General features: G+C 45.9%; 1 protein-coding gene across 3 annotated transcripts in view; it reads right to left on the bottom strand.

Moving 5' to 3' along the window:
* Positions 1-5,062: 5,062 nt before the first annotated feature.
* The window catches only part of STK31 (serine/threonine kinase 31), a 65,507-nt gene continuing 50,190 nt past the window's right edge, over positions 5,063-20,379 (bottom strand). For all 3 annotated transcript variants that reach the window (XM_042477316.1, XM_042477317.1, XM_042477318.1), the window contains exons 21-25: positions 13,857-13,943; positions 13,494-13,643; positions 11,538-11,663; positions 8,007-8,075; positions 5,063-5,720 (exon numbers count right to left, since the gene is read on the bottom strand). In XM_042477316.1, coding sequence (XP_042333250.1) covers positions 5,454-5,720; positions 8,007-8,075; positions 11,538-11,663; positions 13,494-13,643; positions 13,857-13,943 — 699 coding nt within the window. In that variant the 3' untranslated portion in view covers positions 5,063-5,453. The remainder of the gene's footprint in view (positions 5,721-8,006; positions 8,076-11,537; positions 11,664-13,493; positions 13,644-13,856; positions 13,944-20,379) is intronic.

Below are 20,379 nucleotides of genomic sequence, written 5' to 3'. Positions count from 1 at the left end.
TTTAAGATTCTTGTTTTCACAAGATTCAGCACTCAATTCTGTGGTTGTGGAAAAGCCACTACTTTTGAAATGGAAGCTACCTGGTGTAACTTTTTTCACTATTGAATGCTAGTGATATACAAAACCTTTTCTTAGGGAGAAGCTCTGGAAAAACTGCAAATATTTGAGTTCTTGTCATTGTATTGTTAAGCTATTGTCTACAACAAAGAACGAATAAAGGAAAACTGAAAACCTCAGGATTCAAGCAGAAGCTCTTGAAGACACATTACAAAAATGACCATGTGCCTCCTGTACAGTTGTCCATCCCAACTAATCGTAAGGATGAGGCCAACTAACTTGACAGACTTCTTCAGGGCAACAGAGGTAAAAAGAGGTTATTCTTCTCACCCTGTCTGCTGACATGCAGAAATAGTAAGGAACAAATTTTATGAATCATAACAGCAACACTGCAGAGAGGGACGTAACTGGTGACTCAGTCTACAATGATTTCTATTCTAAACGACACCATTTACATTTTTTATGCATTCCACTGCTGTGATGATAATTTGTGGTTTACACTCGTGACACAAGCACAGAAAAAGCACATCTGAGAAATAAAAATGAATTGTAATGCATGATACATTTCCATCGCCATCACAAAAAAAAACCCTGAACTTATTTGAATGATGAGAGATGTCTAGGTATTAACGAACACAAAACTGACAGTGGCTCCACAGTTAAATACTATAGCAGGTATACCTCAGTTAACAAAATACACGTTCCTGGCCAGAATTTTTTTACCAAGGGCGTAAATTATATGGGAATAGGAATACTGTAGGTTCAAGCTACACTAAAATAAAGTTGTTGAATATGTTTCAGCAAACTTGTTATTCAAAACTAACAACATGCACACATGAAACAACCAGATCTCGTATGCCTTGGATAAGTAAACAAAACCATCTGAACCTTCTATATACTGCCTGAAGACTTCTTTTAAAATGCACCCAGGATGACTTTTTCTTTCATCACCCTTCACTTTTCTTATACTTTTCATTGTGGTGGGCAAACCTATAGGCCTATGCTTTTTGCTGAAGGCCATTGGTAAGGCAGGCCTAGCTGCTCTTCCCTTTTCTCTTTTTCTGCTCACACATGCTCAGTAATTCTAAGGGCAGCTACTGTTTACCTTTCCTTTTGTAGTCAGGCACATATGGTTACAGTAGAATCTTGTCCATTTGCAGCTCAAGCTTTGTTTATTGCATTTTTTACTGCACACTGCCACAACTCAACACCAGAAGTCTGACAAAACACGGAGAGGAAAAGGGAGCTGGGCAGGCATAAAAAGCCTTTGTAAAAAGGAACTTTACTATCAGAGGCTTTGTTAACTGAGGTATGTTTGTAGTAGTATTGCTAGCAGCAATTAAAGACTTTATCACATCAGCCAGCTGTTGTGCCACTATAGTACTAGCTTAAGAATGGAAACATACTGGTTTGGTATCATTTCTTATCACATATTCTCCATGATAGCACTTTGGTGATCCAGGGTCGTGTGACCTGCTTTTCACACTGCCACAAGCCACCCTGGCTGCCAACCACCTCCCAAAGCTGGCTACTGTATGAATGTGTCTACAACAACCAACTTTGGAAAGCTGTTGGTGGTCGTGATCACTCCTCCTCCCCACTGCCGAAGCTCAGGCCTGCTGTGTGCATATTTACACAGCAGCCTTGTCCTTTGGGAGGAGGAGTGGGGACAAGCTATTGCAACTTCCACCCACCTCCTGAAGCTGGCTGCTGTGTGAATGCACACACCGCAGCTGGCTTGGGGGAAGTGTTTGCTGACACAATTGCTGCAAGGGAGGGGGGCAAGAAAAGCAGAATCACACCCACTCACACTATATGATTCCCTGAGAAGCGGAATGGCAGCAGAAGGAATATATTGCACAAAGGCATTAATGGAGTAGCAATGGGATTGAGAGCCCATTGATAGCTTTTGACCATCAGTGAAAAAGATGCACTACTGTAATGAATGAAATGCAAGGCAGCAGCAGGTTTGATAGGACGTCATGTGGTAAGTTCCAGCAAAGACACTTTTATCCTATTAAAATTCTACTTCACTAACCTTGGATGGTGAAGTCCCAAGAAAAATGCTTAATTGTTTTTAAAGCATAAGTGAAAAACTATCAGTCCAACCTTGTGGAAAGCATGGGTACACAGATGAAGCATTTGAAAGGGTACATTTCCAAACTTTTAATGTGGAATTAAGCATTTTCAAGTCACATTTACCCCTTGCCCTTTTAGTGTACATTACAGATCCTTGCACAAGGAACAAGCCCTGGGTTTTCCAAATTTACTGTCTTGTTAGACAAGACAAGCATATGCCGATCTAGGGACACTTGCTTTCAGACACCGCCATGTGGACAAAACTAAAATAAATAAGCTTATTTGTTGTACCTTTATAATAAAGAAGTACCAGGTCAGTCAATTAGCACTGGTACATCCTGTGTTATTTGTACATTCATCTAGAATGAGCAGTACATTCCAAATCCATAAATAGTATCCTTTTTATCTCTACACACGTAGCACTGGAAGTACTGAAACTGTCCTGTGCTAAGGTGGAAAGTGGGTGAAAAACTCAAACATTTGAATTACTTTCTAATTCAATAAATATTCTAATCTACCTAATAGTGCTGTAATATTATGACTATTTGGATCTGTTTTTAGTTGTACATCTTTGAACATTGTGGATCATCTTTCTGGGGGGGAAAACTGGGATAGAAGTCAAAGGAAGGAAGGAAGGAAGGAAGGAAGGACAGGTGGATGGATGGATGGATGGAAGTTTCAACTTTAAGTTAAACCTACTTAAGGGATCACCTCAAAATGAGGATTGAAAATGAAGGGGATTCTAATGACGATGTATTGCTTTGTATGTAAATGAATTTATTGAATGAAGGTATGATGATCCAAGTAGTAAGCTTTCATCTTATAAGGTTATTTTGTTTCGACAATATAACAAATTAGAGAGCTGCAAGTAAGTCACAACAGTCAGACAACTTGAACTAAGTGAACAGTTTTGTTTTTTTTAAGAAAGGAAGTATCAGGAGCTCAGGAAGCACAAATAACTTGTTTTTTAATATAATGTCTGTTACTGTGATATATGTCGATATGTTTCTGTTGTATGTTCTATGTGATGTTGTTTGTCTTAATGGAAAAATAAATAAAGATTAAATATATAAAAAAAAAGTTAAACCTACTTATATTTCTGTACAAATTTCCTAAAATTATAAACCATTAACTGGTTCTCAGTAAGGTTGCCAAATCCAAGTGACACATTTCTCTAATTTTAAAGATACATATATTTTAAAGAACAAACTTTGCCCAATGTATTTTTTGCCAAGATAAATGTTGCAGTGAAGAAAAGAAAGGCAGCAAAGACTTCTACTTTATTTGCACTTAACAAAGTTGTGCACATTTGCAATCACTGTTTTGGGCAAGGGAAAGGTGAAAGAACTGACAGAACCCAGTCAAGAAACTATCAACCTCAGTCCAGAGGTAAGTGATGGCTCCCATGACAGTGGGGTGTTGAATCCCTTCTAGGATTTCAGTAGTTTACAGGACTCTCCAAGGTGCTGCTTATTCAATAAAGTTTAAAGCACCATGGAAAGCTCCTTGAAGGGCTGCCTTGCTGTTACCAGCTGCTATGGCTTCAATGTGTGATTCTTGAGCAGTCTATGAAACCATTGATGGATGGCTTCTCCTTCACTGGCAGAGAGAGACCTCATTCCTTGACCACTTTCATCATCCTAAAAACATTTCTTTTAGTTCCACTAACTGTACATTTCACTTCAGGATGCTCTCACCACTTTCTATATTTATAGACAATTTGAACAGATTATCATCTTCAAACCAGGCAGGGTAAGATTCGGAAGCTATTTTTTAATTTTATGTTGTTGTTATTATTATTATTATTAAAGTCCCTGGGATTTGCTGCAATCTCCCAAAAAAACAAACTTGAACACTTCCAAAAACTGATTTCATTTTGTTTAAAAAAATGGAGGGTGAAGAAGGGGCCAAAAATATGTTAGGGGGATTACTAAAGTACAGTCCACCCTTCCCTTATGCGGGAGATCTGTTCCGGATCCCCCCGTGTAAAAGAAAAAACTTGGATGCTCAAGCCCCATTCAAATTAATGGGGCTCGTGCCCGCAGAGGTGCGGCAGCGCACAGGACACACGCCGCGTGAACGTGCGCCATTGTTTCCTTCCGGCGCGCGCCTCTCTCACTTGTCGCAGATTCCAGTGTATGCTGGAATCCGTGTAAAATGTGCCCGCATATAACACAGGCACACTGTATCTTTAAAGAAAACTGCTATTCATTGAGACTTTCAACATTAGATATTCTTGCTCACAAAAAAGGTGGCCAGAAAATGTAGCCAAGGAAATGAGGAGACACAGGACTTCAATGATAAAGTACAAATATTACCAATATGGGAATGAATCAAAGGCAGCAAGGAAATCCTACTGCTAATGGTGCAAGCACGCAGTAACTCATTACTGTGTGTGTGCGAGAGACAGTGTGTGTTTGTGTGTGAAAATTATGAGAAGAGAATTTATTTAAGTATGGGGACAACGATATGCTTTCAGAAACAATTAAGGCTCTAATTCATCCCATTTGGATTCAGCCACCAATTCCACGTGGAAGTCTGTTTCAAAAAAATAAATGCTTTAACATGGTATCAGATGGCACATCCTGAAACTGGGCAAAATAATTGTCTCCAACTATACACTTAAAATGGCTTATCTCTTTCCTAAAATCTGTACTGCCCATTCCTTACATAGCAACAGCTAGCTTGAATCACTGTCTCAAGTTACTCTCCACTGCTCCATTACTGAACTATTGCTCAATAGTGCCAAGTCAATAGCAGCACCTAGTGGTCAGGTGCAATCTAACATTGCATTGAAAAGAAGGAGGAAGAAAAAATACTGATGTGCTTTATAAGCATAGCTGAAGCTTTCAGACCTAACTACTTAAACCTCTTAAGAGATTTATCACAAACACCAAAAGAATAAACTGCAAACTTGCTTCAAAACTTTATTCAAATCAATCTTGAATACATACTTAAATACTGTTTTTGCAAAAGCAAAATCATTAAAGGAAAAAAAACACGTTCTTTAAAGCAATTTGGTAAGTTCCATTCACTGAGAAAAGCAATGCCCAGAATTCTGAAAGACAAGTAAAAAGAATTTTGACTGCAGAAGGAAAATGAGATATTAAAGAAACTGAACCCACAATTCAACCATGGATATCAACTATCCATAAAGGACCTCAGTTCACACAAAAAACATATTCAAGGCCAAAGCAGGAAACATACATATAAAACTTTCTAGATCAGCCTATGTATTCTTTTGTAGATTTTAAAATTGCAAGTTTAGAAAGGTTCCCTTTGGTACCCCCAAATTATGCCAAAAAAATTAATTTTGTTTAGTTTGAATTTACACTCTGAAAACATTCACAACCATCTAGTTGTATAGTTCCTAAAGGTGCAATTTCTCCATCCTGGCTTCCTTCAGTCACACTTTCAGTATCTTCTGTTCTTGCGCCTTCACTTCCACATTCAGCTTGTCCTTGTTCTGGTGGAACTGTGATCATTTCAGACAACAGGAAACAGCTATCATTCACCACCTGCTCTGAAGTCATCCGATTGTTCAAGCACAGAAGATTCAAGAGCAGAGATTTAACTCTATTAACCTTAAAAAGAAAAAACAGGAAGGGGCAGAACTGTAATATGAGTTCTTAACAAGGCAAGAGAAAATGGTCATCAAGAACTTCACTACTGATTCATATTGATCTTAATTTACTCAGACACAGCTCAGTAATGAAAGAAGGGTGGGACATGCCAGAAAACCTCTGTGGGCTAGAGAAGACCCTTCCCAGCCAAGACTGGGCCAGGAAACAGGTTCCCTTCACTGCTGCGTTGTAAGTGCAGATGCCTTTGAAAATAGCTTGGCAGATTCCACTTGTGCAGGTTTTAACAGCTAGATTTCTGACTGGTTCATCATATTCATATCCTTAAAGGAAATGCAATCCTTAAGGGGTAAGCAGGAGTACATTAGTGGTAGAAGGCTAAGTACTACCAGCTCAAACCTTGCGGGCCAAAGAATGCAAAGGAATAGGCTAGGCCCACACCTACTGATGTCATGCCACTGGATCCCTGGTAAAATAATTTATCCAGATTGTGATTTGGCTGGATGCCCAGCTTCACTGCTCCTCCACATCCTCCACATTGCTCCTGCCTCATGTGGGGTCACTTTCGTTTTTTAAAAAAGTGGCATGTGCAAACACTCAGTTAACAAAGGCTCTTAACAAAAAAGGTTTGTTTTTTTTGTTTGTTTGTTTGTTTGTTTGTTTGCCAAGGCTATTTTATGCTCACCAAGCCTTCCTTTCCCCCCTTGTCCTCAGGGATTTTGGACCTCAGCTCCCAGAATCTTGGCCAACATGGCTGAGGCTTCTGGGAGCTGAGGTCCAAAATCTCTTATTAAAGGGCACAGTTTGGGGACCATTGGTCTAGACATAAGGCTTTTTAGTAGTACAGACACTAACGGAGGAGGACAGGGGAGATATAGACTTCCTGTGCTAGGTTGAACCAGCATGCCTAAAGTAAATAATGCAATAAAGCTTCACCTGGAAAGATGGAATCTGCTCTAGCCAATCCTACTGCAGCTGTGTATGCTTGCCTAAAACAGGTAAGGTAAATAGTTGCTGCCTCCAGAATCCCATACTGAGCATGTGGAAGCAGCAAAACAGAAAGAAAAGGGGAGAGAGCAGATAAGCTTCCCTCACCAGCTACCTCCAAAGTTTAAAAAGGATATTTCTAGAAATCTGGCCAGAAAAACAGGAATCATAAAAAAAAAAAAACTGGAGGCTTGGGAAAGAAAACCATCCCTGGATGCATTTTGGAAGAAACCTTCAAGTGTCTCTGTTAAGGTTAAAATAGTTTACATATTCAAGGTTTATTTGATCTGGATGTTTCACATCCCATGTCCATATTGCTTAGTTTTAAATTAAAAAGTTTTGTGAAACATGTGGAACTACTCTTGTTCTTTATGGTGTAGGACCCAATGTCTATTGCTGTTGTATGCTTGCAAGTAGTTTCTGATTTAAGGCAACCTTAAGATGAACCTATCATGGGGTTTTCTTCTTTCCAGATTATTTCTGCCTCTGGTATCAAATTTTCTGGTAAAGCTTGTACAGGGGGACCTCGGTATCTGTAGACGACAAACCCATGTTGTCCCTGATGGCGACGTGTGCACACATTTGCACCACTATTAGGGACAATTAAAGTCCTCCCTCCCTCCCTCTACCTCCACCTTCCTTCCTTCCTTCCCTCCCCACTAAGGCTTCTATCCCAAGCTTGGCTTTGTGGGCGGTTCCAAGGCAGAGGCTGGAGGCCCGTTGGCCAGAGGGAGCCGAAGCCAGGGCTTGGGTCTCAGAGCCTAGAGCATCCATCCTGGGTGTCAGGCCTGGGGGGTCTCCAAGACCCAAGACCAGCTCCGGCTCTCTATGCCCAACGGAGCTCCAGCCTCCATCACCGATCTGCTCACGAAGCAAAGCTCAGGGCAGAAGCCTCAGAGGGAAAGGAAGGATTTCAGACCAGTTGTCCATAATGACAATGTGGCCACATGACCACGCTGCCATTAGGGACAAGCAGCCACAGATTTTGGTACCCTGTACCCCTTGGATACTGAGGTCTGACTGTAATTCCTAGGAATACATCCACTTTGTTAACTGAGTTATACCCATAAACATATTCAAAAGACTTAGCATCCCTTTAGCACTACCCTGCCCTTAATACTTTACTGTGATGTTTCAACTTTTTTTCAATTTAATGGGGGGGGGGAGGAAATACCAATAATGTTGCACTGTAGTCCTCTTGCAACTGCTCTGTTTTGATAACTAAAGATTGATTATTTAGTCTGTTAGACAGTTCTACAGTATTACCTGAAATATTCATGAAAGGGATGAAGACAAACATACCATTAGAAGGCCATCCACTTGAGGAATCCCGTCCTTGTCTATTTTAAACTCTTGGTTTCCAATAAATAGCTGCAAATGTTTTAAAGAGGACAAAATACTTTAAAGTTAAAGCTCCTGAAAACTTGAATGTTGCAGTGATTTAAAGTACACAGTAATTTCCTCAGCGTAAAACTGGGTAAAAAAGTCAAGGAGGTTATACTTGAAAGCCAAACATATAAAAACATATTCTTTATTTAGCAAATACAGTACTACATTTATTCTGCTGGCCCAAATTTTATTTTTCCTCACTAAGAATTAGCAGTGCACAGGACTAGCATAGGTATACTTCCCAGAGGGGTGTCTGCATTAGTTTGCTGCAGCAAACACAATTCATTTTGTGATAATTCAGACTAAGAAACATCCCATGAAATCTTATGCCACAAAAAATTAGTTAGCATGGGATTAGATACACAATTAATTATAATGTAACTGGCAACACCAGTGAAGCATTTAGTGTTTATTAAGTTACTACCAGAAGTGAAAGCGAAACAAAGTGATGATCCCACACAGAATACATGATGCACAAACATGAAAACCTTGGTTTTGCATGTGTAGCTGAGGAAAAGGCAAAACATAGGCGTTTAGCACACAGAGGTTATTGGAACTAAGATCTGGGGTGACTGTGAGACTAACGATGCAGATTCACGTTATAACATGAGTTTTATCACACCTGCTTCCTTTCTATGGGAGCTCTATGGGTGCTCCTTCCGTGGCGCTTCAGCAGTGAATCCAAAGTGACTCCTCATTTCGATGAATTTGGGGGGAAATGAATTCACAGAATTCGCACCCAAGCTCCCTTCGATTTCACTCCTAATTGGTCTGGTGTGGAATGCAACTTTGCTTCCATCCTGGTACACCCCCCCCAAAACCTTGAAGGTCCTACATTTCCCATGATACCGTGCTGCAAATTTGCCCCATTTGCTTCCGGAACTCCCCCCCACCCACTTCCATTGCTGCTGAGGGGGAAATGTGGTTGTTTCCGATGCCACTGGGTCAAGGGCCACTGGGGAATGAATGCATTCACGTTTTAACGTGAACAGGAGACATGCTGGCGAGGAAGAGGCAGATTAGGGGGAGAGAGAAAGGGAAAAAGGGGGTCAAAGAGAGAGAGTGGGGTTAGTAAAGTTTCTAAAGGACTCTTTGGGGGTGGGGGGCAGGATGTCCTCCAAAGTGGGGCCAAGGTGGAGGCAGGAGCATCACACACAGCCCTGATCCCACTCCCAGATCCTCAGGGATGTTTTAAGTTAGACGATCCCCTTCCTCAAAAAGTCACTTTCGCTGGCCAGGGTGAGCAGGGGTGTCCTCACCACAAAAATGGAGGACATTCAAGAAAAAACAGAGGACATGACCCAATGAAAGGTTTTTTAAAAACCACTAGAAATATCAATGCATGCTTCTCTGAGTCCTGCTCCAAAGGGGAGGGCGTTTTGGAAACCCCTCCTGGAGAGATGGCTGAAATGGAGGATGCATCCTGGAAAAGGAGGACAGCCTAGTTTTCCCCTCTAAGCTCCCTCCCTCCTGGAAGTAGCTCTGTTGGAATCTTGGCCTCGCCAACATTCTGCCTTGGAATCCTGGCTCCTTCGCGTTCTCGGGTGGAACTATTCTATTCTATTCGTTCTATTCCTGGAATCTCGGCCCCTTTGAACCTTGCTGCCCCATTCCAGCCTTGGAGGAGGGGAGGGAGCATCCGATTCCAAATCAAGGGGTGGTGGTTGTTTTTAACAAAACAGCACTGAATGTTCCCTCTAGCACTGATGGCTGCTGTTGCTGTGTGCCTTCTAGTTGTTCCCAATTTATAAAGACCCTATCTATCACTGGGGGTTTTCTTGGCCAGATAGGTTCAGAGGGAAGTTGCCAAGGCCATCCTCCGAGACTGAGAGAGTGTGACTTGCCCCAGCTCTCCCATCCCATGAGTGGGGATTTGAACCCTGGTCTCCAGAGTTGTCATACTCCACAGCGGCACAAACCACTATTTACCACTGCCCCGGCTTTCCTAGGCCTCTGGGGAGAATGAGAAATCCCATTGAAGGCTCTTTTTAGGGTCCCCTCCCCAATGGCCACAACTACTCAAACCCCCACCACCACCACCACCACCATTTATGTTGTAAGTAGGCCTTGGTGTTTTCCCAGTCAAAAGTTTAAGAGCTTTTTTGAGCTTTCCTTGGGATCTGTTTTGTGCTCCTTCTGCTCACCTTGGAAGCGGACGTTCCGATGTCCTTGTAGAAACCACAGATCCCTAGTGATCGATGTAGTACAGAAACAGGCCCCCATCTGAAAACTCTGTTGGCTGCAGACATACTTCTTCCAAGGTGGACCTTCCACTAAAGTTGTTGTTGTGCGCCTTCAAGCCATTTCCGACTTATGGTGACCTTAAGGCCTCTTGGGTTAGGAGCGGGGGATCAACCCCACATGATCCTATCGTGGAGGTTTTCTTGCCAAGTTTCTTTAAATGGGGTTTGCCCTTGCCTTCCTCTGAGGCTGAGAGAGTGTGACTTGCCCAAGGTCACCCAGAACTCAGTGGGGCTTATTTCTTTATAGAAGTGCCTAGGATAGTGACTTAAAACTAAACCTGATCGAGGAGATTTCAGTGGAGGGGGAAAGCGGCTGTTTCCGATGCCGCTGGGGAAGGCTGCTTGTGTGCATGGAAAAACTGGAAAATAATAAGTTATTAGTTTGCTGAAGCACCAAAGTTCTCTGGTAGAGAAGGCTCAATGTCTCAGGACACCACAGTTCCCAGAATTTCATAGCACTGAGCCAGGACAGTTAGAGTGGAGTTAAACCGGATTATCCCCAGTGTGGATGCAATTTAAGAGAAGGCAACTGTTACAAAGGGAAGGAGAGATGTAGATGAAAAAGAGGAGGAGAATGACAAGAGGATAGATGTAGATGTGGCTGAAATGGATGGGGACTCTGACACGGAGGACCCCGTTTGAATTTGGCTGCCAGAGATGGGAAAATAGAAGAGGGAAGAAACGTGAAGCTGTCATTCACGTGAGGCCAGGATCCATGTGAAAGTGGAACCAGGCTCCCTTCTTCACCCCAGAAGTGCAAAGGTTCAGGATGCGTTCAGAGCCCCACTGATCTTGTGCAAGGCTCCCAATTCAAATAGTTGAATCCGCATGGTATGCACTGGTGTGGTAATACAATTTGCACTCACTCCGCTTTGCGTGAATCCACATCACGTGACTTGCCTTGGATTTGATTCCCCTTCAATTCAGAGGGGCAATGGAAGAGCAACCAGATGTGATAAAACATTCAAGTTACGACGTGAATTTGCATAGCTGAACCAGGAGTCACCCAGGATCTGAGCTCCAATAACCTCCGTGTGATAAATACCATAGGAACAGTCATAAATGTAGTTCTGTATAGTGAAGTAATGCTCAAGCATTTTCAAGATGCTTGGAAAATAGCAGTTCTGCTCATAGTTTTCCATATTTCTGAAACCAGATGCGGCACAAAATTTAACACATTTACAAATAAGGCATTACATACCCAGTAGAGTAGGCAACCAAAAGCATACATATCTGAAGCTGGAGATGGTGGCTGTCCCTGTCTTACTTCAGGAGAAGTTAAACTGAAACCATTCAGTGCCAAGGAATTCAGCATAACACGCTGAGTCTAGAACCAGAAAAATCACAGAGTGGAATTATGCAAGAAAACTTTCTTCTCTCACATATTCTACAAAAATGTAACATCAATGCTAGCCTCCATAGCAAGTCAAAAAGGTGTATTACTTCTCAATATGATGGTGAAAGCTATCAGTGTATCTATCTGACACTGGGCACAGCTCTAGGAGGATTGTACACTAATCTCTGGAATGATTTACTCTCATAACTACTCCCCTGCAGACTCGTATTATAACTTGTCATGTTACTTGTAATTAATCTTGTAGCACATTTTGGCTCAACAACTTAACTATTTATTTTTTTCTTTTCACATACAGATATAGCAATATAAACAGAAATTAATACAGTGAAATTTAAAGAGAGGATTGAACAAATCTCTGCCATTAACTCTCTTTATTTTTTTATCAACAAGCCAATAATTTTTGGTTTAATAATCATATAGTTGGATCTTCTGTATCCAACTATATGATTATTAAACCAAAAATTATTGGCTTGTTGATAATAAAACTTCTTTCACAGATAGCCACTACAGGTCCCTTGATCCAGATTAGGATTTTAGGGGGGGAGGGGACGACTACAGCTTTCCTTCCTCTGTAGTTCCAATCCAAATTGGTAGAACATATTAACAATACACATGGAAGTAAAAAGCTCCCATCAACATCAACAGCAGCCTCTGCTCCCATCACATCAATCACAGGTCAAAGCAAAGTCCAGACTGGAATCCTTCTAAGAGCAAAGACCTAGAATGAGCCTACTCCCTATGCTAGGGTCCTAGTCTGAACTCTACCTCGCAATGTACAAACCACGCATTCAAGGGCAAACTGCATGATTAATGCAACATATTATTCCATCTTCTAGTACCATGAGAGTACATCATGCACATAAAATATACACAATCTGTAGCAAGGTTCTGCATTCACACATATCCACCACCCTTCTCTACTCCAAAAACTTTTAAGTAGTGGCCTGCTAGCTCTTGAGTTTGTATTATATGTGCCCTTCAAAAGCCTAGCTCCAACCTAGCACAAAACCATACTACAAGAGCTGCACATGTAACTCTTCTAGCACTGCAGCCAAAGAAAAAAATGTATTTTGTTGGATCACAGTTTTCATAATCTCCCAGCCTGCCTGGGAGCTGCAGTTCAAAAGTGTAATGTTTCAAGCTTCTGATTAAAACCTAACACTACAAAAGCAGAGAGAGATTCAGGGATGTAGCGACAGTTTGAGACAAAATGATGACATTGCCCCCTCCAAATAAGTATTCTCCCTCCCCAATGAAATTTTCTTTCAAATTGCTAACACTGCAGAAACTTAAAACTTCAGTTGAGCCGATAGAAATACAGTTTAGACATCTAAAGAAAGGGGGCAGTCAACAATTCGAACAGAATATGAATAAAGCAAATATAAGAGTTCTAGATGGGAATGATTTTCAAAATCTCACTCTGGAGACTGAAATAATGTTTTATTTGGGGGTAGAATCTTACTTGGTGTGCAATACTCCCCCCCCCCCCCGGTCTTTACACCCATGCAGAAATTATAGTGACAATAAACCAGATAACACATTGCAAAGGTATTCACTTTTCTCTGCTCTCAATATAAATTTGCCTTAACTTAATGCAATGGATAATGTTAAATCCTTTAGAGGTTCCTCTTCTCACAGGACTGAGTGGCAAAGCAATAACACCAATTCAGCAAACCACTGCACTATTTTTGAGCCATCCAATCTGAAATCCCTTGGATTTACAGAGGACTTCATGATAAGAGGAACTAACAGCATTGACACCACCCATCTATTTATATTCAAGAAACCAGTTTACATCACCTCTGATTTTGTGAAGTCAAAATCTCCAACAATTCCTTGTTCTCGGTTTACAGCAAATACGTTGTTTTCATGCAGTGACCCATGAATTATATCAGCTTTGTGTAGTGTGTGCAGACCACGGACTATTCCTTTCATTACCTTTAAGCTTTCCTGGTTGAAATGAGGAAGAAATTTGTAAGAGATCAATCTGAGAATCCCATAACTTGGGAGTGGGGAATCCTACAGACCTCCAGATGCACTGCACAGCAACCCTCACCACTATCTTTGCTGGCTAGAGCTGCTCGAATTTGCAGTCCACCAAAATCTGGAGGGCTGCATGATTCCCACCTCTGCATAATCCTTTCGGGAAGGGGCTACACTTACCCCTGGAGTTAAAGGTGCGGTACTCTGCACTATGCCCAGACTTGCTCCAGCATAATAAGGGACCATCAGATACGCAACAGGGTCAGACTTTTTTGAACAGAAACAAAAGTAGTGTGTACAAGGATGAAAAAGAATGAATTAGATGTCAAGATATTGCAACATTCCCACTTTCATTGGTAGTTGTCTTTAAATAATGGAGGAAAAAACATCCTTAAAGAAGTGTGGTATAATTACTCTGTCATTTTAAATAGAATGTAAATTTCAGCACAGATTATCCTGGGCTAGAACAATTTGGTAGTTTGAAGCAAAGTATACACAAGCTCAGTTATCAAAGCTACAGCTAGTATCTTCTAAAGGTAAAGGTAGTCCCTTGACATGAATGTCTAGTCGTAACTGGCTGTAGGGGGTGGTGCTTATCTCCTGTTACTAAGCCAAAGAGCCAGCGTTGTCTGAAGACTACTACATCCTTAGGGGATGTGGTGGCCTAGTGGATAAAACACCAATTCTGATTACTGGAAGTTCAGAAAGTTGGCAGTTTTAGGCCGAATGCTGATAAGGTGAGCTCCTGTCACTAGTTCCACCTTCTGTCAACCTAGCAGTTCAAAAGCATGCAAATGCAAGTAGATAAATAGGTACCACTTCGGTGGGAAGGTAACAGCGTTTGGTGCAGTCATGCTGGCCACATGACCACGAGATGTGTCTTCACGACTAAACATTCAGTATCTTCTAAACAATGCAAAAATCAAAAACATCAATTTCATAATTTCTACTACTACAAAGCATCCAGCTCCTCAACATTTGTCTCAGTGTTGGAGATGGAAGGCTTGCTGAACTATCTTTATTATTTCCCTCAAAGTACTGCTGCTTTATTCTTCTGCAAAATGCAGTGAGGTTGCTGTAGCCAAACTCTGTCAAGTCTGAGTTTGTTGTTATTCTTGTGTGCCTTCAAGTTGTTTCCAACTTATGGCAACCCAAAGGCGAACCTATCATGGGGGTTTCTTGGAAAGATTTGTTCAGAGGAGTTTTGTCATTGCCTTCCCCTGAGGCTAAGAAGAAGTGACATGCCCGAGTGCTGCTCGGAACCTACTGGAATCACTGGGCAGAGTTAACTCTGCAACATATTGAAACTATTTGGCGGTAACTCCGCCCACCCGTTATAAGGCCCCTGCCTTCCCGCTCTTTTCCCCAGTTCCGCAATTTTTCCGCCAAGCAGGCGATGGAAAGAGCCAATGAGAGCAGGACACTGAGGGAACGGACGGGTGGGATTTGTATGTATTCGCAGATGACCACTCGAAGAAATACTGTTACGGTAAGCAACCTGTCCTTCTTCTTCGTGGTCTCTGCGAATCATACAAATGGGTTTAGACTGACAAGCTAAGGTATGCGGCGGAGGGAGTGTCCTGAAACCAAAGCTATGGTGAACCAAAGGTATATTTATTACAATAATAAACACCTTGAACCATAAAAAAAGGGGTCAGTCTTTTTTGTTCATGAACAGTCAACATAGCAAACATTGCTAGACCCGAGGAGGGAGCAGAGGTCATGCAAGACCGGTCCCATAGACATTGTGCAACCAACATTCAACAGAATGTAAAAACAGTGACACATGTACATAAGCACTGAAACATCAACTATCAGTAGTGTGATTAATGCAACCCTGAAACCAACACAGCCCTCCCGAAAGCTGCGTCTCGGATGGCCCTGGTGTCCAACCTATAATGTTTGATAAAAGTTAAAGGTTGGGACCAGACGGCAGCCTTGCAGACATCCTCCAAGGGGATCCCCGACAGGAAAGCAGAGGATGCTGCCATTGACCTTGTGGAATGGGACCGAACCCTGCCAGGGAGAGGCTTGCCTAACAATTCATAGCAGAGGTGGATGGTACCAGCCACCCATTTGGACAACCTCTGCGCAGACACAGGCAACCCTTTCTTCGGTTCCGAGTAGCATTGGAAAAGTCTCTCGGACCGACTGGAGGCAGCAGTTCTGTCCAGGTAAAATGCCAGTGCTCTCCTGACATCAAGAGAGTGTAGGCGTCGCTCCTCATCCGACGTCAGGTTGGATGCGAGAGTGGGTAACACAATGTCCTGGCACATGTGAAAAGCAGACACCACCTTAGGCAAGAAGGTGATGTCCGTACGGAGGACCACTTTGTCCTTGTGGAACCTCAGGAATGGCTGGTCTCTCCGTAAAACACAGAGTTCGCCCGCACGGCGGGCAGAGGTGATGGCCACAAGAAAGGCGGTTTTCCAAGTCAATAGTCTCAGGTCCGCTGTGGCCATCGGTTCGAAAGGCTTGGATTGGAGGGCGGACAGTACCGACTCCAAGCTCCAAGCCGGCGTTGGTACTGACACAGGAGGATAAAGGTTGGCACAACCCTTCAGGAACCCCTTCACCAAGGGATCTTTGAAGAAAGAAACCCTCCCCCCGAACTTGTATTTGGCACAGATGGCAGACAGGTAGCATTTGATGGATGTGAGGGACAGCCCTCCATCCAAAAGTGCCATCAAAAACTCCAGCACCACTGGAGTGGACACCTGTGCAGGAGACAAGCCCTTTTGGTCAAGGAAGAGGCAAAATCTCCTCCATTTCAGGGCATAAGAGCGCTGGGTGGAAGGTTTCCTCGCGGCCAGGATCACCGACCTCACTGCCTCCGGCAGGGCAGTCAGGGCTGTATCCTCCAGGCTACCAGCGGCAGGCTCTCGATGTCCGGGTGGAGAATCCGTCCGTCCTGGATCGACAGCAGGTCCAGACGACGGTCGAGGCGGAGGAAGCATCTCCTGGAGAGGTTGAGAAGGGATGCGAACCACGGCTGTCTCGGCCACCACGGGGTGACCAGGATCGCATGCGAGTGGTCTGTTGTCATCTTGGACACCACTCTGATGATGAGAGGGAACGGAGGGAAGGCGTAGAGGAGCTCCCCCGTCCAGAGGAAAGCGAATGCATCTCCGAGGGATCCGTCCAATCACTTCCTGGAGCAGAACTGGGGACAGTGGCTGTTCCACCTGGTCGCAAAGAGGTCGATCTGGGGGGTTCCCCACCGGTCGAAGAGGTCGCTGACCGTCTCGGGATGGAGCCTCTACTCGTGGCACACCAATGGAGATCTGCTGAGGCGGTCTGCCAACTCGTTGTCCTCCCCGGGAAGGTGAATCGCCTGGAGGAGGACGTGTCTCTGGATGCACCAGTCCCAGATGCAGAGCGTGAGGTCGAGCAGGGTCCTGGATCTGGTACCACCTTGTTTGTTGATGTAATACATCACGGTGGTGTTGTCCGTCCTCAGGAGGATCACTCTTCCTGTGACAGCGAACTCGAATGCCCTCAAGGCCTTTTCCACTGCGAGCATCTCCAAGGCGTTGATGTGGAGGAGCTTGTCTTGTGCGGACCACCTGTCTTTGACGACAAGGTCGAGCAGGTGGGCGCCCCATCCCTCCAGGGATGCATCGGCTGTCAGAGTCAGTTGTGCCTGGGGCTGATGAAAGGGCATCCCGGTGCAGACGTTGGAGCTGTCTAGCCACCATCTGAGCGAAGCAGCCACCGGTCTCGGTACCGTGAGCCACCTTGACGGGGGGTCCTCCATCGGGGAGAAGACGGAGAGGAACCAGGATTGGAGAGGTCGAAGACGCAGTCTTGCCCAGGGGGTGACGAATGTCGTCGATGCCATGTGGCCCAGGGCGACTTGGACGTCTCTGGCTCTCACCCTTCTGTGGGAGATGCACGGCCTGAGGGACGTTGTCAGGGCCTGAAACCGGTCCGGAGGGAGGAAGGCTAAGCAGTTTTCGGAGTTGAGGATGGCCCCGATGAACTTGACCTGCCTGGTCGGTGTGAAGTGGGACTTTTCCCTGTTGACGACCAGCCCGAGGGAGTCCAAGAGGTGCAAGGCGAATGAGACTGCCTCCTGCAGCTCGCCTTGGGATTCGGCTGCAAACAGCCAGTCGTCCAGGTAGGGAAAGACCATGAAGCCCTTCTGATGAAGGTATGCCACCACCGGTGCCATGCACTTTGTGAAGACTCGTGGAGCCGTGGCCAAGCCAAAGGGAAGCACGTTGTAGTGGTACGAGGTGGAGCCGACAGCGAAGGCGAGAAATCTCCGGTGGGACTCTCGGATCGCGATGTGAAAGTAGGCATCCTTCAGGTCGACGGTCGCGAACCACAGGCCCTGGTGAAGCAGAGGCAGAATGGAAGCCAGGGTTACCATTCGAAAGCGACGGTAGTCAAGGAACAAATTCAATTGTCTCAAGTCCAGGATGGGCCTGATGCCCCCATCCGCTTTCGGTACCGTGAAGTACCTGGAGAAAAAGGCCCGAGGACATTGGTCGAGCGGCAAAGGGGAGATTGCCCCTTTACCAAGCAAGGCGCGCACTTCGTCGAGAAGGGTGTCCGAGGGGGGAGTGGACATGAAGGCTCCAGTTGGAGGGAGCTCTTGGAACTCGAGGGCATAACCCCTGCGGACGATGTTGAGAACCCACGAGTCCGATGTTATAGAGGCCCAGGTGTTAACAGAGGGCCTCAAAATGTCCAAAAAGAAGAGGGGTGAAGGAGAGACGAAGCGTGCTGCGTCCCTTCAGGCTCTCTTCCCCTGGTCGGTGTCCTGCCGGCGAGACTTGCGGAACCGAGGCGGGAAGTTGCGACGGCCAGAGGAGGAGGAAGACTGCGAGGGGAAGCGGTGTCTCTGGGAGCCCTGCTGCTGGGACTGCCGATCCCGGGAGAAAGTCCCCTGTGACTGACCTTGCGGCTGCCACGGGCGCTGACGCTTCCGGAACGGAAAAGCCGGTGCTGAGGACATGCCGTGCTTCTTCGCCGCCGCCTTCATCCTGAACTTCCTGTTCAGGCGGTCGTCGGTCTCGGCGTGGAAGAGCCCGGTCCCGTCGAGCGGCATGTCCTCGATGGCAGCTCTGACCGTAGGGTTGAGGTCGGAGGCCCTCAGCCAGGCGTGGCGTCGAAGTGCCATGGATGCTGACATGGCCCTCCCTGAGCAGTCTGCCATATTCCTGGAAGTGGTGATGAGCCAACTCCCAATGGAATGAGCCTCGTCCCTGATCTCCACCAGCTGCCTCTGGATGTCATCTGGGACGTCCGGGATGAGAGGGGAGATCCGTTCCATGAGGGTCTGGATATAGGCCCCCATGCAGGCGGTGTAGTTGGCAGCCTTGACCCCAAGGGCCGATGCCGAGTAGGCCCTCTTGGCCAGTCCGTCCACCTTCTTCGCCTCCCGGTCGACAGGGGAGGTCGCCTGCTTCGGGACGAAGCTGTGTTGGGCTCCCTCCACGATGGCAGAGTTCGGCCTGGGGTGGTCGGCCAACCAAGGGCAGCTCGCTGGGGCGACCCTGTAGAGCGACTCTACCTTGCGGGAGGGCGCCGACAGGGTGGCCGGAGAGTCCCAGGACCTCTTGACAATGGTCTGGAGTGACGGAAGGAGAGGCAGGCAAGGTGGAGTAGGCACTCGACCGTGCACCCAACGCTCAACCGGGTCCTCAGCGTCGTCTTCCGCGGAAGCGAGCTCGATGTCGAGGGCCCTCGCCATCTTAACGACGTGTTCGGTGAAGGACCGGACGTCGTCCGACGGGGAAGAAGGCTCTGGGTTATGCATCCTCTGGGGAGAGGCCGGGCCCGAGAGGACATCTTCGTCCGAAGGTGCCTCGGATGGAAGCAGTGGCTCGTCGTCGGAGTCCAGGTCAGAGGAGAGGGGGTCCGTCACCCTAACCTGGGATCTCGGGCGGGTTGGAGCAAGGTCCGCTGAGGATCGCGAGCACCTGCGAGGTGAAGACGGCGACCTCTCGTAGACAGACACGGTCGGGACCGATCTGGACGGGGTGCCTTGGTCTACAGGATGGGGGTTCAGCCTGGTGAACTCCTTCATCACTCTGTCCTCCGAAACCGACACGTAATACCGGCGCGATTGCGTGTCGAAGAAGAGGTCCGGTATCTCATGCCCGCGGGGCTGGCCTTCCTCGTCGTCGGTTGCAGGATGGGAGGGCGACCGGTGCTCTGGGGAGCTAGGGAGAGCAGTGTCGTCCGTCCCGTGGACAAAGTCCATAGTGGGCAGAGGCGGTGTGGTGTCCGGTACCGGAGTCCGCCGACCTGCTGGCGTCGGCTCCGGATCACGAGGAGCTGCCGAAGCGGAGGCACGGGCCTGTTTGGACGGGGAGCGCTTCTTCTCCTTCGCCTTCGCCAAGGGCAATCGCCGAAGTGAGCCGGGACTCACGGTTCTTCCGGGCCTGGGATGAGAGGGATCTGCAGAGCAGGCAGGCCTTGATATCATGGTTCTTGCCAAGGCACAGCAGGCAGGAGGAGTGCGGGTCCTGGACGGGCACCTTGCCCCCGCAAATGTCGCACTTTTTGAAGGGTGCAGGCATTTCCAAGGTCGACAAAGCCAGAGGAGAATCCAAAAACGAGGTCAACAGTCCGAAAGTCCGAAGTTACCAGGGGCGGGAGACAAAGAATGGTCAAAACACAGTCCGAGGTCAAAAAGCGAAAGTGATTCCAAGCAAGCGAAGCAAGCGAAAGTTCCCTGAAGCAGCAAGCG

This window comes from Sceloporus undulatus, chromosome 6 (assembly GCF_019175285.1).
Source record: "Sceloporus undulatus isolate JIND9_A2432 ecotype Alabama chromosome 6, SceUnd_v1.1, whole genome shotgun sequence".
Taxonomy (NCBI): Eukaryota; Metazoa; Chordata; class Lepidosauria; order Squamata; family Phrynosomatidae; genus Sceloporus; species Sceloporus undulatus.
Note: the sequence above shows the minus strand (reverse complement) of the source record. Positions and strands in the feature narration are given on the sequence as shown.